Source organism: Plasmodium vivax, chromosome 9 (genome assembly GCF_000002415.2).
Source record: "Plasmodium vivax chromosome 9, whole genome shotgun sequence".
NCBI classification, from domain to species: Eukaryota; Apicomplexa; class Aconoidasida; order Haemosporida; family Plasmodiidae; genus Plasmodium; species Plasmodium vivax.
Genome location: NC_009914.1, coordinates 1,046,355 through 1,062,796, shown reverse-complemented (window position 1 = coordinate 1,062,796; position 16,442 = coordinate 1,046,355). Strand labels below are relative to the sequence as shown.

The 16,442-nt window shown below is 48.9% G+C and overlaps 5 protein-coding genes across 5 annotated transcripts, besides 10 other annotated features; 2 read left to right on the top strand and 3 right to left on the bottom strand.

The window, feature by feature from the left end:
• Nucleotides 1–279: 279 nt before the first annotated feature.
• Nucleotides 280–309: a microsatellite.
• Nucleotides 310–707: 398 nt separating this feature from the next.
• PVX_092060 (hypothetical protein, conserved) lies at nucleotides 708–3,140 on the bottom strand (the record flags this gene model as incomplete). Its single annotated transcript, XM_001615355.1, has 4 exons — nucleotides 708–790; nucleotides 914–1,246; nucleotides 1,423–2,116; nucleotides 2,295–3,140. The coding sequence occupies 4 exons, from the start codon at nucleotides 3,138–3,140 to the stop codon at nucleotides 708–710; spliced, it is 1,956 nt and encodes a 651-aa protein (XP_001615405.1).
• Nucleotides 1,052–1,075: a microsatellite.
• Nucleotides 1,438–1,465: a microsatellite.
• A 1,691-nt stretch (nucleotides 3,141–4,831) lies between the features above and the next one.
• Nucleotides 4,832–6,344, bottom strand: PVX_092055 (GPI8p transamidase, putative; the record flags this gene model as incomplete). The annotated part of the gene is made up of 1 exon (XM_001615354.1): nucleotides 4,832–6,344. Exon 1 carries the CDS (start codon nucleotides 6,242–6,244, stop codon nucleotides 4,832–4,834), a length of 1,413 nt encoding a protein of 470 aa, XP_001615404.1. The 5' UTR covers nucleotides 6,245–6,344.
• Nucleotides 5,269–5,301: a microsatellite.
• Nucleotides 5,892–5,929: a microsatellite.
• Nucleotides 6,345–6,548: 204 nt separating the features above from the next.
• Nucleotides 6,549–6,588: a microsatellite.
• A 1,126-nt stretch (nucleotides 6,589–7,714) lies between these two features.
• On the top strand, nucleotides 7,715–9,466 carry PVX_092050 (hypothetical protein, conserved; the record flags this gene model as incomplete). Its single annotated transcript, XM_001615353.1, has 1 exon — nucleotides 7,715–9,466. The coding sequence occupies one exon, from the start codon at nucleotides 7,715–7,717 to the stop codon at nucleotides 9,464–9,466; it is 1,752 nt and encodes a 583-aa protein (XP_001615403.1).
• A 490-nt stretch (nucleotides 9,467–9,956) lies between these two features.
• PVX_092045 (hypothetical protein, conserved) lies at nucleotides 9,957–12,454 on the bottom strand (the record flags this gene model as incomplete). Its single annotated transcript, XM_001615352.1, has 1 exon — nucleotides 9,957–12,454. The coding sequence occupies exon 1, from the start codon at nucleotides 11,703–11,705 to the stop codon at nucleotides 9,957–9,959; it is 1,749 nt and encodes a 582-aa protein (XP_001615402.1). The 5' UTR covers nucleotides 11,706–12,454.
• Nucleotides 12,455–12,815: 361 nt separating this feature from the next.
• Nucleotides 12,816–12,835: a microsatellite.
• A 349-nt stretch (nucleotides 12,836–13,184) lies between these two features.
• Nucleotides 13,185–16,146, top strand: PVX_092040 (farnesyl pyrophosphate synthase, putative; the record flags this gene model as incomplete). The annotated part of the gene is made up of 11 exons (XM_001615351.1): nucleotides 13,185–13,238; nucleotides 13,381–13,498; nucleotides 13,692–13,790; nucleotides 13,984–14,071; nucleotides 14,249–14,320; nucleotides 14,603–14,874; nucleotides 15,033–15,118; nucleotides 15,226–15,324; nucleotides 15,508–15,668; nucleotides 15,934–15,959; nucleotides 16,094–16,146. 11 exons carry the CDS (start codon nucleotides 13,185–13,187, stop codon nucleotides 16,144–16,146), a joined length of 1,128 nt encoding a protein of 375 aa, XP_001615401.1.
• Nucleotides 14,335–14,362: a microsatellite.
• Nucleotides 14,656–14,721: a microsatellite.
• Nucleotides 15,944–15,980: a microsatellite.
• Nucleotides 16,147–16,442: the final 296 nt, after the last annotated feature.

The following is a 16,442-nucleotide window of genomic DNA, read 5'->3' as shown; positions in this document are numbered from 1 at the left end:
CTTTTAATACCATCTGCGCTTTGCTCGTCGTTATTTTTCTTCGCATTTTATCCTCCTAAACGATACAGAAGGAAGGTGCAGGCGTGAGGGAAGAGTCGCCCTGGGTCATCTCGCCTGATTTGTGCGGCCAATCGGGGGACCCCACATAGGAGAAGTAAGGTGGAGACTTTTTTTTTTTTCTTTTTTTTTTTTTCCTTTTTGCATTTCCCTCCCTACAGGGGTTACCACATTCGCGACAAACATAACTTTCACACGGAACACCGCTGAACTATTTTTGTTGTATGCGTTTTGTTCTACCCCCACTCCGTTTCGCATTGCCTATCCGTCCTTTGCTGTTCCCCCCCGTTTGCAACACGCCTGTAGAGGAACAGGGGAATATTCTTCCCGTACGTGAAAAGGAAAAAAAATACACATCATGCTGCTGACCATCAAGTGGAACGTTTCGCGCTGACCCCGCTGCATTCGCACAGGGATGACACAGCGGTACACATAAAAGGAAAAGTGATGGAAAAAAAAAAATATGTAACTACACATTTGTGGGAGGGCACCAAAGAAGAGTTCCTCATTTGCTGCCCCCATTTTGTGTAAAAAAAAAAAAAAAAAAAATAGGCGATAATCCACTATTTCACTACATGGGGGCACCTACACACATAATGGCGGTCTGCTCTTCCTCCGCCTATGGGGGGACCTCATCGGGCGACCCCGTCTCATCTAATTCGCACGTGCGGCATGAGGTCACTCTCGGAGGGGAGTTTGATTTCCAGGCCCTGTTTGCCATTTCCCCAGAGAACTGAGAAGGGGAGGGGTGCGCGGGGTGGTTACACGTGCACAATCAACATGTGTGTGGAGGGGTAAAAATTCACCCGCTGGCGCGTTCTTCACCGCTTATCGGTCCACCGCTCGTAAAACTTACCCGCCTTGACGTGGTTCGTGCCGCCGCCGCCCGCCAAGTCCCGCTTGGGAATCTCTATGACGTATTTGGAGTTCCGATCGTCCGCTGCGTCCTTAATGTATTTTATTTTCACAGGGATTCCGTTTTTCCCCGTTTTGGGGCCCTTTACGTGGGTCCCTCCGCCTGCATGGTACCGCGTGAAAAGATTTTCCTCCCGGGTGCTCCGCGTTAATGGGTCTTCCTCCTCCCCGTAGGTGTCTTCCGCCTCATCGTCCACGTCCAATTCGTGGGCAGCGTCGTACTTGGTGGATTCGTCCGACGAAAGGCTGGCCTTCAGGTCGTGGTAGCTCATGTCTGCGGGGTGTCAGGGCGGCGGGGTGTGTTCACGCGAACGCATTCGCTAGTGCGAGCGGGTTAATCGTGCGAGCCGCTTTCTCTCGGCTTCTCCCGCTTTTTCGTTTTGTCTCTCCTTTTCTCTCCTTTTCTCTCGGCTTCTCCGCTTCCTCCCGCTTCCCCTCCTCGCTGCCTACCTGGGGGGCAGTCGTCCCTGTTCGTGTAGACCAAGCGCGTGACGCCGGAGGACCCCCTGTGCCTGGGCCGCCTGGGCCGGAAGCGCTTGTATATGGTGCTGGTGATGTTATTTAAAACGTCGTACAGTTGGCAGTTGCCGCCGCGGTGGCCGCCGCCGTTGTTGCCGCTGCCGCGGTTGTTGCTGCTTCCGCCTCCGCTCCCGCGCGGGAAGCGGTCCCGGTACCGGTCGGCCAGCGTGGTGTAGTAGGGGATTTCCTTCAGGGGGCCCTCCTTGGGGGGCAGATAAATGTTCACGTTTTGCAGTTGGAAAGGAGACAAGACGCTCCCATTGATGTTGTTAAAGCTGTATATGTCTTTCACAAAATTCTGGATGTTCAAATCGTTGTACTTTTTGATGCTGTAGGACCATTTCTCGATGGTGGTGATCTGGGTGAGCAGCTGCACTTGCCTTAGCCTCTGCACAAGGGCACAGGCCCACACTTTGTTCCTTTTCTCACTTCCAAGCACCCAGCAGGAGGACAGCAGCTGTTCAAATATTGCCTTTATTTTAGCCACCTTCACCCCCTTCTCACCGAGGTACTTGTGAAGAGACAGCATGCAGCCGCTGAATATTTCGATGCAGTGGGAGTTTAGGAAGGCCTCCGTCTCCTCGCGCACCCACGTGGTTTTCTCCTTCCCCTCGATGTTGACGTCCTGCGGGGGGGGGAAGAGGTGTATGATGGGGTGCAAGAAGGGTGTGCGGAGGGGAAAGAAACGGGCATGCGGAGGGGTGACACATCATAGCAGAGCAGCCCCCGTCGGGCCATTTCACCCCCCCAATTTGCCGCGCTCGCACACGGCTTCACCGCCGTTCCGCCGCTCCCCCGCTTACGTCGGCCAGCAGGGAAAAGTACTCATTGGCGAAGATGCGGACGATCTGCAGCCCCGTGAGGTGCGAACTGCTGATGTACAAATTGTGCTGGCTGAAGCACTCGGCTATTCGCGGCAACACGTAGTCAAACTGGTAGCCAAAGAACTCCTGCAGGTCCTGTATGAGCTCGTTTTCCTCCTCCAGCTCGGACAGCTTCACCTTCTGGGAGTGATGTATATGCTCAATCAAAGAAGGCATCCAAGAAAAGATATTCGCACCGCTGAACTTAACCGCGTATGCTATGCATGCCTTCACATATTTTACAATCGAATTTTTGTTTCTAAAAAATAGAGGAGTGTACAGATAAGAGTACCCAAATAGGTACAAACTGTTTTTGTAGGTGACTCGATTTTTTCTCTTCTGCACGTAGAGGTATTGAAAGACAACCTCTTTCACCGATTTGATGTTTCTTAAGTCTTGGAGAACCTCCTCATCCTTTTCGTGGTTATACCTGTTGAAGAAGTGCAGCTCGCTGTACAGCTCTAATATTCTTCCTCCCAATACGATCAACTTTTCGTAGTAACCCACCCCCCCGTTGGCTATATCCGTGAAGCAGGTGTTTAAAGATTCCGTGTCAATTTTTTTGCAATTTTTAAATCCAAACCAGTTGTACAGATCTGTGTAGATGTTACAATACACATTGGGACATATGCTCATAGATGAATTGCCGCAGTAGTTGTCTTGCCCTTGAAAGTTTTTCTTCCTTTCGTGTATAAGCTTGTCTATCACTTTTTTCACTTCGTCTTTGCATTCCCGATCGCTTTCCCGAGCGTGGTACTCGCAGCCCTCCACGTGCTTGACGTCCATCGTTCGGTGCGGCTGTCCTTCCTGTGTGGGGGTACTTTTCTTTTGGAGGGGGGGGGGGGGGAATTGAGGGCCCCTTTCAGCTAACCTGCCACAAAGCCGCTCGAAGAAGCGGTGGCGGAAGAAAAGACTAAACAACAAGCAGGACGTAACGCATACAGTTGTTAAGAACCTATCGAAGGGAAGAAAGGACAACTCGAGGTGAACGCGAAAGGGCTAGCCCAAACAAATGCTTACGCTCGGAGCAGCAAAAACGGGCAGACACCAATACAGACGCGCGGCGCACACAACAGAGTAACACCAGCGAAACGAATTGGCAAACGGGGCGTGCGCTAATGGGGGAAGGCCGCCAGAAAGGTTTCCAAGAAGTGTCCACCTCCACCGCTCCGCATTGTAACAGAGCGAAGCGAACCAGGGCGAAATTGGCACAAATCGGAGCACCGTACTTGTGTAGGAAAATGCCAACTCATCTATTCCGCAACGCGCGCACTCGTAGCAGCCGCACATCAGCACAATGCCGCCCTTCGTCTTTGTTTAAAAGTGTTGACGACTCTTAGTTTTGCCGCGCGGGACAAAAAAAAAAAAAAAAACACAAAAAAGCGTACATGCATACATGCATACGTACATACGTACATACGTACATACGTACATACGTACATACGTACACACGTAAGTACACACAATGTGCAGCGCTCAGCGGGAGTAGCGCAACGCGAAGGATGAAGACCGATCTGGAAAAATCCAAATGTGGTGACGAATTTACCTGGCCAGTCTGCGGCAGCGGAGTGTCTTTGTCGAATAATCCGCCCAAGGGCAAGGAATACGTGTTACCCCCTCACGGTTCACGCAAAAGGGGAAAAAAAACACGCACGTGCGCATGTATGTGAGAATATATGTGCGCATATACGTACGCATGCAGCTGCAGTCAATTTTTTTTTCGCGCGGTGTAACTCCCTACGGGGAGCAAAGCATACATGTGTTTGGGAAAAAAAAAAATAAAGTGCTATCTGGTCGATCTTTTGTAGCTCCACCTGGTGCACGGCTTCTTCTACTTTACAATTTTCACCTGCACAACTGCATTTTTTGTATGCCCGCACTAGCACAGTATGCGCACATGTTCATGTGCGAACGCATATGCGGGGGTACGCGCGTGTCTTTCTCCTTGCAGATTTGCTGAAGTTTGGCAAGTGTGCCCATTAATCCGTCCGGGTGTGTGTATGCACGTCTCCGCCCGCGCATTGGCCCCCCCTTGGGGTGCCCCAACTTGCATCGCTGCGAATAGGCGCCTGGAACATTTGCAACCGTCTTACCGATCGCCGCCACCAACATAGTGTAACCATTTGGGGGCGCAAAAAAGGGACGCTTTACTTAAATGCTGCTCACCAATGTGCTTACCTTTACGAGGGCATTTGGAAATTCCCCCAATGGTGCTCTTTTTTGGAAGATAAAAATGTAATCACCTTTTTTTTGCCAAACAGCCAAAAGTTTTCTTTTCCCCGAGCGGGCAAGGTGCGGGAAATCGAAGCAACAGCGCACACGAAAAAAATAAAAAAATAAAATAAATAGCGCAAAAAGAGGAAAAAAAGTCCCAAACCGCCTGACCGTTCAGCCAAAAACAGCGAAATGTACGACATGTGAAAAAAAAAAAGTCCCAAACTGCCTGAATGTTCACTGCAATACCGCGAGAGAGCAACCTACGTGAACAGAAAAAAGAGCAGGCATAACGCGATCACCACTAAAAAAAGGAGAGCGGGGAGCAAGTACCCCCCGGCAAAGCGCTCGGCGGTAAAGTAGTAATCCGTGAAGTGGGACTCTTCCTTGAAGAAGACCTCGACGTTGCTGTAGTAGCTGCTGCGCGAGTAGAGGTTCCCCATGTGGGTGTGTATTTCATTTTTCACATGCCCACATGTGATTAAGTCGCCCAGACAGGTACTTCGGGTTGCAGTTTTGTCTGTCCTCTGGCTGGCGTCGTAACGGTGTTTGCCCAGCCCCTCCAAAGCATTCCCCTCCGCGTCTTTACTAACATAAAAACCGGAGGAGTCATAAAAAAGGATATTTTTACTATGCATAAACATGGAGGCGCTAAATTTCGAACTGTTGATGGTCGGAGTCGATATCAAATGCTGCGTCTTTAAATAATTCAAGATGCTATATAGGGAAAAGGCCTTTGCATTTTTATGCGGTTCGTGTGCGTACACTCTGTTCATATTCTCCAGGTAGGAAAAAAAATAAAACGTAAATCGATCGACCGTGGAAACGCCTAAATATTTGCTCGAGTGTAAGCTGTAGCTATTTTCGTTCTTATCCGAGGAGGACATTAAAAACACGTTATTTATTTTTTTTTTTTTTAAAAAATGTAGCGTTTTATCGTAAAAGCTGTACCCCTGACATGTGTCAATAATTACAAAAATGTACTTGTATATATTTTTTATGAGCAGCTCCTGTATGTACAGGCTAAATTCTGCAGAGCTGACAATGTTGAAATCTTGGATTTTAAAAAATGACACTCCTCCGTGGCCAGTCATGTATATAAAAAGATTTCTCTCTCTGTTCCCATTTGTGTATAACCTATTTTTGACTGGAGTTAAGGCATCATATCGATGTCTAATTACTCTCCTTATTTGTTCATCTCGTATGTTGTCATTTTTATAGTCTATATGTAGATGGCTGTACAAATTTTCTTTCATTTTTTTTTTTTTTAAATCTTCACTTGGAGGCTTCTCATACTCGTTAAAAATGGTGCCTTCTACTATGTTCCTGCAATTGCAAGCTTGGTCAAATGGCACCATAAGCAGTATGTTTCTGTCTAGGTTTCCCCCGACATGCTTCAGGTATTTATAGGCGGTCAGTAAATTGCTCGTGTGTCTGTAGTTGAAATAATGCCTCGATGTGCTCAGTGCGATAATGTTGCTGTTCAGTTGATAATTCGATTTTTTTAATTCGCGAAAAAATATATCATTCACATTTTGTTTGGCATGCCTCTCTTCTATCTCTTTGTACTTGCCTGTCATATTTTTTATGTCCAGCCCGGAGAAGTACACTGTGGGCGCAACTGCCCGTTTGACTGCCAGCAGCACGCAGCAGAGGAGCGCCTTCTTCAGCTCCATTTGTGCGTCTCTCCTTCGGTGGATAACCTCCAGGGGGGGGCTTCACCTGATTAGCGGCTGCCTTGCTCGTTCAGCAGCTGCCTTGCCCTTTCAGCCGCTTCCTTACCCTTTCAGCAGCTCCCTTACACCTTCTTACGAACGGTCTGCCAATCAACGGGTCAATCTGCGAAGTATCACATGGGGGAAAAAAAAAAAAAAACTCCCGAAATGCTTCAAACGTGAGTACACGAATAATTTAGCACACAAATGCGGCTTAACATGCAGCGAAATTAAAGAGCAACTGGGAAAAAGAATTTTCAAATTTTTTCACGTTTCAATTTTGTGTGAAAAGTGCCATTTTGTGGAGTTCTCCCCCGCGTTGTGCTTAGCTGGGCATACGTTTTGGCTCAAGTAGGGTGCGGGGTGAACGCCTGTTTGCGGAAGGCGCCATCCGGTGTGTGTCATCGCGGTGGTATCGCGGCGTTATGGCGGTGGTATAGCTCTGTTATCGTGATGTTAGCGCCGCGCCAACGTTGCTTACCTTTTTGTGAAATAATGCAGAAAGGCACGCACAAACATTTCACACTTGGGGAAAAAAAAGAAATTCACGCGGACACCATCTTGTGAGGAGCTACTTCGGGGCATGTTGGAAAAAGGTGCCCCTCGGGAAAGCAACTCGAGTTTTTTTTTTTCCCCAGAAAGTGCATTTGCAAGATGTTTTTTTCCCTGCTGTACACAATATTTCAAAATTGTGAAATGCTGCTTGGGTAGACTATCTATACTCGGCTAATTTCCCCCTTTGCTATTTCTCGCGACAGTCACTCGGGTTGCGCTTAGCACCCAGATAGGACATCTAAAATGGCAGACGGGGACACCCCCCGGGATGTTAAGCAGTTGGCTGCTTTCATGTAGCGCAAGAGTGTTTTTTTTCCTGTTTTTTCGTGTTTTTTTTTTTTTTTTTTTTTGCGCCTCTCCCTTTTCCCCCCTTCAAAGGCAGCTTGCAGCCCCGGTATGTCCCCCCTAATTTCCGCGTACACCCTTTGTGCGCGCGTTATTTCCACCTACGGATTGACACTCGGATGTGAAAAAAAAGAAGCAAACAAAAAGTAAGCAAACGAACAAAGGAACAGCCGGGCCGTGACACATATGGGTGAATCCCCCCCCACGTCCTGTACACCCCCCCTGAACTTCATGCTAACGCTAACGCGAACGTAAGGGTGGCCACTGAGCGAACAAAATTTTGTACCCTACGTGTGAGCTGGAAAAAGGGCAACTGAAACGGTGAAGCAGGGGGAAGCATTTCGGAGCGCTTCAAATCAGATTATTACACCCATCGCGGGAACGAGGCATGCACGGTGAAGGCACCACCACCTCCACTTCTTAAGGACAGAGCACATAGCGAACCTCTCCTGCCCCCCACATTCTGCTCGTTTGCACCGCTGAACAATTGGAACCCCAGCAGGGGCAGACAAAGATAGGCCTGCACGAAGCATGGGGAGGGGAAATAAAGAAAAGGGGAAGAATCCCATGAAGTTGGCCAAGAAAAAAAAGAAAAAAAATGCGGGAGGAAGTAGCAAAGGGGAAGACAACGACATGATGAATAGCGAAACGAATGACCAAGGGTCGGATGTGGTAGACGAAAATAATGCACCGAGCGAAGGGGAAGATCCTACAGGGATGATCACTCCCGCTTCCCCAAGTGAGCTCCACAGAGGAGGGGAAAAAACACTTAACGAGGGAGAAGCAGATCAGAAGACCCCCCTCAGTGAGGCTCAACCCGAAGAAAAAAATATTAGCCTCCTATCTGCTAACCAGAAGGAAAATAAAATGAGCGAAAAGAGGGGAGATCACCATTTTAGAGATCAAGGTGAAAGCTGCTACTCTACTGGGGGGGGCGAAATGGGGACCAAGGTTAAGTGCTCAAGTGGGACCCCACAGTGGGACGGTCCTTCGAAGAGGAGTGAAAACAGTAAGGAGGAGACACAGAGGAAATGCCTTCGCCAAGGCATAGATGGTAGTGCCACCCAGGGGGGAGGAGACCCCCAAAAGGGACTCAAAGAAGTGAAAGGAAGCCACCCAGAGGAGGAACCAAACAGCACAGAAATAGATGCTGACAGTGGTAGAAGCAAAAAAGGCAAAAAAATTATGCAGAGGTATGAACCCTCTGTTAAGGTAAATTTAGCAAAAGGGGAAAACGTGGGTGGTCCTTTTCCCGGGGGAGAGCACCCAGGAGAGGCAAAATCATATTCGGAGGGCCCCAACAGGGTCGTGGGTGGTGGAGAAATCACCGCTGAATATGCCCCGAGCGGGTGGGATTACCCCCCTGAAAGGGGCAATAACGCCCACGCGGAGGAGAGACAACCGATGGAAGATCAGACGAAGACGATACAAACAAACAGAACGAATGGTAATAAACGCATGGACCATTCAAAGGAAGAGGCGCCAAATGATTTTACATGCAGCACCACCCCCGCGGGGGAAGACGCAAACAGACCCCCCCCCAAAGAGGAAAACATCCCGCTAAATGAACTCCTATACGAAACGACAGAGAGAGCTAAAAAGTACAATCGAACGAATTACGGGCTCATGGGAATACTTAAGGTAATCAAGATGACGGACCCCCAATTGAACATCCTGGCCTTAGGAACCGATCTGACTACCCTAGGGCTGAATTTAAATTCGCCTGAGTTTCTCTTTTCCTCGTTTACCTCCCCGGTTTGTGATGACCCAACATATAATGAGGACCATTTTGTGAAGCCCAGCTGCTATTTAAACACCCGCTTTCAAATTCGTCTCTCCCTGCTTCTGAAGCTCCAAACGGAGACCCTCTTTTACATTTTTTATAACTTACCTAGGGATGTGCTGCAAGCGTATGCGGCCTCTGAGCTGTACCTACGAAAGTGGACCTACCACATGAGCTATAAAAAATGGTTTTTCCCAAGGAGCTCGCTCAATCAGGGGAACTTAACCAGCTGCAGCTCTTGGGTTTATTTTGACCCACTCACATGGAGTAAGAAGATATATAACAATTTTATAAGTCTCAAGGAGATGATGCATGTGCAGGATGTTACCAGATGCATTGAGCAGATCATTCAGGTGCAGTCCAACTGTGCTGCCGGGGGGGGTGGCCCGCCTAATTGCGGGGACCCCAGCAAAGCGGCTTCCCAAAAGGGGGACTCCTCCAAGGGGGCTTCCCCCCAAGGGGCGTCGTCCCCAGTCGGGGGCGCAGACACCACGGGCTGAAATAGTGCATAACCTGTGGGGGCGCGTAAATATGGCAAACCAACTCGGTAAGCAGCGCTTGATGGGTGAACTACCCCTCCCTCCCCTTCACATGAATGATTTTTCCCCTTCTTTTCCCTTTTTTGTGTACCTGATTTTTTTTTTTCTTCCCCTTTCGGGTAACTCCCTTTTAACAACGAAGTAGACCCTCATTGTCAGCCGCGCCACTCCGGCGTGATGTGCACCTGCGGCTGGACAGCTCCCCACGGTTAGACGTATCCAAACGGGTGAGTTTTAAAAAAAAAAAAAAAAAAAAATTAAAATAAAATAAAAATCAAAAGGAAACTCGCCACAAATGGAGGCACGACACAAATGGAGGGACAAATTGGGGGGCAAATGAAGGCACAACTGGCCAGGCAACTCCTTTGCGATGGTAGGACGCACCTGTTGACCTTTTCAGGGGAGGTCCCCCCCCTGTTAGCCACCTCTCTCCCCACATGCATGCACATTTTTACCACTCGAAGGAGTCGCCGCGGCCCGCCCTGCAGAGAGAGTTCCCCCCAGGGAGGCGCGCGCCGAGAAAAAGGTTCTTCAAATGGGAGTAAGAATAAACCGAGACATGCAAATCAGACCAGACAATCTTAACGTTGTAAATGCCCAGCTTAACAATTTCCTTCACATATAAATTATTACCATTTTGCATTTTTTTTTTTTTTTTTTTTTTTTTTTTTTCCACACCCCTGCAGAGATCACAAGGACATCCAAGACGAACATCCCTCACATGACAAACCAACACGTCATCAGAAAAAACAAATTTGCTATCAATCGAGTCGAAAGATAATTGCAGAAATTTCTTTTTATAAATCTGAATGGAGGGCAAATTTAACTTGTGCTGGAATTTTATCATAGCCATTTCGCGAGTTAAACTTTGGAAGACCTTCTCCAGCAGCTGAACCAGCTGATGATCATCCCCAAAGGAGATGATAAAGGGGAAGTTCCTTTCCCCCGTTTGCTCATCAGAGTACACATTTTTGGAGAGTAAAGGATGAAAGGGCATTTCGTATACATTATTAAATTCCCCTTTTAGCTCCTCCACGTTACAGTTGTTGAACAGCAAATGTCTCTTTTCACACCCATCACAGATGAAGGAATTCATATTTATTATAAGGCCTACAATTGGCACGTTAAAATGGGTGCACATGCTTATCCCCTTCTTCACATCATTTATGGAGAGATCGTTTGGAGTCGTTACCATGACCACTCCATCGATCTCTTCTGAGTCAAACAGATTTAAATGTATGTCGTTTGTCCCCGGGGGAAGATCAATGATTAGGTAGTCCAGGACCCCCCAGTCCACTTGGTTTATAAACTCTTTTATTAACTCGTTTAGGATGGGACCCCTGAAGGACGCGAACCCGAGGTTCTTCTGGTTCTTTATGTACGCGTAGGACATGAGCTTCACCCCGCGGTGGAGGAGCGGCTCGATCAGGAGGTCCTCTTGAAGGGGGTCCTCTCGAAGGCGGTCCTCTTGAAGGCGGTCCTCTTGAAGGCGGTCCTCTTGAAAGCCGTCGCCGATGTGCACAGAGCGTCCATCCGCGTCGCAGCCGCTGACTTCGTCACCCTGCCACTCGCCGCTCCCCACCAACTTGACAGAAGCTTCGCGCTTCCCCGGCTCCCCCTCGTAAAATATCTTGCCGCTCCCCCGAGGGACGCTCTTAAACCTGGCATATTGGTGCCCAAATGGGAGCAACGTCGGGAGGCTGGGCCCGTTAATGTCCGCGTCCAGCAGCCCCACAGATGCCCCCTTCTTTTTTAAGTAAAAGGAAAAGTTAACCGAAAAGAAGGACTTCCCAACCCCCCCTTTGCAGCTGTACACAACAATCACATTTTCAATTTTTTTTTTTTTTTTTTTCTCCCTCGTTTGTTCTTCACCCTGTCGATTGAAGCTCACAAACGTAGTGTTAATGTTCGTTTGCTCTATCCATTCGTGGGTGGCCAACCTCTGCTGGCACTCCGCCAACAGCTCGTCCTTCACCGGGCAGGCAGGGGTCGTCAGGTTCAGGTCAAACTCGACGGTATACTTCCCACTCTCCGCTTCCCTAATTCTTAAGTTTCGCACAAAATTCAGCTCGACGATGTTCTTTTTTAAATCCGGGTCCTCCACACTTTTGAGGCAGTCCAGAATTGCTTCCTTTTTCTTTTTTATCTTTTCTATCTCTTTGCCGTGCACGAATTCCGCGTCGACGAAGTCGCTGTCCATGGTGGAGGGGGTAGCGCCCAGTAGCGGTGAGTAGCGGCGGGGTTGGCTGGGTTGCCGGTGGACCGGGTTGATCTCCCTTCGGAGTGTTAACGCTTGACCGGGTTGGCGGTGGACCGGGTGGATCTCCTTTGCCTGCCACTTGGCCGCTCTGTGCCTTTCCCCTTCTTCCCTGCTTGGCACGACGGACAAACTGGGCCACGTGGAAATTTCATTCTAAAGAGGCACCTCGATGTGGGAGCAGTTGGGGCAGCTAGCTATTTGGATTTGCTTTTTTTTTTTTTACCCTTTTAACGACTAGCTGTGTGATTCTGCTGAATGGCTGTTTGACTCTCCTGACTTCCGTGTGACTCTCCTGAGTGGCTGCAAATCTGCCTTCCCCGAGCGGACCATTTCGCTTCGCTCCCCCAGGTGTTGTTCCTACATTCCGCTTTGTCGCGCTCTCGTGGGGGGTACTGCTCCTCTGTTAAGGCTACTCTACCTGCACCATTCGAGGGACGTCCTTTTGCCCGTTACGCTCACTGGGGGGGGACCTTCTCCCACCCGTGCTGCACTCCCTTCTGCTCGCCGTTCGCGTGGAGGTATGCCCCACGATGGGACTGAGACTGAGTTGCCTCGCGAAAGCGGAGGGTGGCGCTAATGGGGGTCATTGCATATGTTACCTGTTGGTTATGCCTAGGGTATGTTTTTTGTTTTTTTTTTCATAACATTTATTATTTATTTTGTTTATTTATTTATTTTTTTGCTATGTCGAGTTGGCGAGGGGAAGGCGACCTGGCCTTCTTAACCCACCTCCCCGGGGAGGAAGCAGAAAAAAGGGGCCTCTTGTCACCACCTCTTTGGCTGCCCTCACATCAGAACCGGCACACGCAGTAGGGCACACAATTGCACACCCGTTGTGCTCGCAACGCTGCCAGCAGGAGTGTAGCGGGGGTGCCTCTTCACTTTGATGGAAAAATGAGTTCTCCCCCACTCCCCGCAATGTATATCTCATCCCGCCGAACGTTTCCCCGGAAAAATGCACATGCGTTTGGAGAGACCCGACGCGCATGATTAGCTCTTAAGGCCAACTGCTCGGCAAAAGGAACACATGAGGTAGGTCAAACAAAGGGGTTTAATCTTCTACCCCCTTATTCTTTTTTTTTGTTTTGTTCTCCATTTTGTATCTCTTTTTTTTTCCCATTTTGTATCTCTTTTTTTATCTCTTCCTTTTTCGTGTTTTTTTTTTTCCCCCCCACGATAATCACAATTGGAAGGGAACCCCCCAGTTGGCATTTCCCCCGGAGTAGTCTGGAATGATTGCAGAGTTGAGTGGCCTATTGGTACTCCCCCCTACCACCACCGTAAAGCGGTAAAGCGGCAAAGCGGAAAAACGGCAATTTTAGAGCAGACCATTCAGTTGAATAGAAAAATAAAGGCACAGCGCAGACCTGCGTACCTGGACTGACCCAAGGAGGGACGTAACAAATGGGAGGGGGAAACATGAAGGAGACAAACTCGGAGGAGGCAGATAGCGGCTTGGCCTTCTTTAGAAATGTAAGCCGGGGTGAACACGTGTGCATCTCGTGCAGGAACTTCCCCTGCCGGTGGACTTCTCCGCAGGGGTTAGCAGTTCCAAGTGTGCACCTTCCTCCTCCTTCTTCTTCTTTTCCACTGTGTTGTTACCCCCCCCCTACAGATGTACGACAAATATAGAGACGCATTTCTGAGCCACCTGAACGAGTATTCACTGGAAGAGGAAATAAAGGAGCACATATCGAAATACTACAAGCTACTGTTTGATTATAACTGCTTGGGTAGGTCCTCCCCTTTTCGTCGTGTAGAACGCGGCGGGGGGGTGTTCGCTCTGGATGGAGGCGAAACGAAAGACTCCCCGACGTTCGAAGTGTTATACGCAACTGGAGAAGCGCCCTCGGGGGAAGCGCACCCACCGCCCTGATATTAACTCACAGGGGAATTGCTCCCTCCCTCCCTTACCTTCCACCACAGGGGGGAAGAATAACAGAGGAATCCTGGTCATCCTCATTTACGAATATGTAAAGAATAGAGACATCAACAGCAGCGAGTGGGAGAAGGCAGCCTGTTTGGGTAAGGCGAGTCTATCTTGTGTGTGTGTGGGGCTACTCGGGGGAATTAGAACATGGCCCCGTTTTGCTCCCCCGTTTGGCTCCTCCACCAATGCGAGGTCTTCCCAAGGGACGCACCCCTCCACGTAGAGAAATAGAAACCCTCCCCTACAGTGGGCATTATTACTCGTTTCCCTACGCTCGACCCCCCGCAGCGTGGTGCATAGAAATCCTGCAGGCCGCCTTCCTAGTGGCGGACGATATCATGGACAAGGGAGAGACGAGAAGGAACAAATACTGCTGGTGAGGAGGAGGGCGCGTGCGTCTACATGCGTCTACACGTCGCGTGGGTGTGCCCATTTGGTCGAACGTGGCTTGCACCTCGGAATGGTTTACTTATTTATTATATTTATTTGTTTACTTATCTATTTATTTATTTATTTATTTATTTATTTTTTTCTCTCCTGCTGCCCAACGCAGGTACCTCTTGAAAGACGTGGAGACGAAGAACGCCGTGAACGACGTGCTGCTGCTGTATAACTCGATTTACAAGTGAGCGGCCTCGAAGGGGATCGATCATTGGGGGGGGCTCCATGGGGACGAAATGGTCCCTTTTGGCAAAGGGCATTGGTGGATGTGGATTGCGCGTTCTCCCCACGCATCTTTTTGCGTGCCATTATTATTTTGTTTTATTTTTTATTTTATTTTTTTTTTGTTTTGTTTTATTTTTTATTTTATTTTTTTTTTGTTTTATTTTTTATTTTATTTTTTTTTTGTTTTATTTTTTATTTTATTTTTTTTTTGTTTTTTTTTTTTTTTTTTTCTTCCCCCCAGGCTGATCGAAATATACCTGCGGAACGAGAGCTGCTACGTGGACGTGATCGCCACCTTCAGGGACGCCACCCTAAAGACGATCATCGGGCAGCACCTGGACACGAACATCTTCTCGGACAAGTACTCAGACGCCCACCGAGAAATTGACGTTAACAATATAAACGTGCCGGAGCAGCCAGTCATTAACATTAACATGATCAATTTTGGCGTTTACAAAAATATTGTAATTCACAAGACGGCCTATTACTCCTTCTTTCTGCCCATTGTGTGTGGTGCGTTCGATGGGGGGTTTCCCCTCACAATGGAAGTACCTCCATATATCTGTACCGTTAACTCATTTGAAGAGAGGACCCTGAGGAGGAGAACTCACCCCGTAAGCATTTTTTTTTGCGCTTCTCCTTATCACCCACCTGTGCATCCCCCCCTGCAGGCATGCTCCTAGCCGGAATAGCCGTGGACAATTTGATTTACAAAAAAATTGAAGACATCTCCATGCTAATGGGCGAGTACTTCCAGGTGGGGAGGAGAAACGGGTGGGGCGCTCACCCCGGGGGGGCACTACCCATCATGAGGCGTAATCACCAGTGCGAATAACAAAAATACACTCATCACACCTCGCGCAGATCCATGACGACTATTTGGACATCTTCGGGGACAGCACGAAAACGGGGAAGGTGGGCTCGGACATTCAGAACAACAAGTTGACGTGGCCCCTGATAAAGGTAAGCCCGGCGGGGAGGCGCAATAAGGGGCAGGGGAAAACGGAGCGAATGGGGAAAAAAAAAAAAAAAAAAAACACACACCTTTGTTGCCCCCTACCGGTGTATGCCCAGCTCACTCTTCCCTCTTCACTCTTCTCTTTTCACCCCTCCCCGCTCGCCCTTTTCCTCCCTCCCAACTGGCAGACCTTCGAGCTGTGCTCCGAGCCGGACAAAATAAAAATAGTAAAAAATTACGGCAAGAATAACTTGGCCTGCGTGAAGGTCATCGACAGCCTTTATGAGCAGTACAAAATTAGGAAGCACTACGAGAGTTACGAAAAGGCTCAGAAGGCAAAAATTCTGAGGTAGCCGTGAGAGCGGTGGAACGGTGGAGCGGCGGCGGAGCAGCGGAGGCGGCAGAGATTGATTCATATGTGTGGGAGTGATCACCGGCCACCTCGGCGCTCTTCCCGCGGGGCCAATCCGCATACGCTTGCAGTTTTGTATGTACACTTTTGTGCGTACACTTTTGCACCCCCCCCGAGGCACAGCGACAGTCGTCGGCTCATTTCCCCATTTCCCCCTTTTTTTTTCCCCTTTTTCTTCCCCTTTTTTCCCCCTTTCTTCCAGTGCCATAAACGAGTTGCACCACGAAGGTAATGCCCCCGCGTGACGTCCCCCGGATAGCCATTCATTCGCTTTGTTTGAGTGTCCCACGCCGCTGCAAATTTCATCCGTTGCGTTTTTCTTCATATGTAAACACCTCTTTTTATGGCACCCCCCCCTGCAGGCATAGAATACGTACTGAAGTACCTGTTGGAAATTTTATTCACTGGTGTGTAGAATGCGCTTGACAGGAATGGTCCTTCACCCAAAAAAAAACTCTACGCAGAGGGAAAAAAAAAAAAAAAAAAAAAAAAAACAGTGTATGTACAGGAGATGGCTCCCCAAAAAAGTGACCCACCCAGAAGTGTTCATTTGTATGTGCTCAGGTGGGTGGTGCCCTGGGGGGGCTCTAGTGACTCCGCCGAGTTATGACGCGGTGGTGTGGTGGCACGCCGGGTAACGCATGGCGCAGCACCATGTGCCGCCTCTCATGTGTATGTTTCATCGGAGCCCTTTTTTTTTTTTCGATTGAC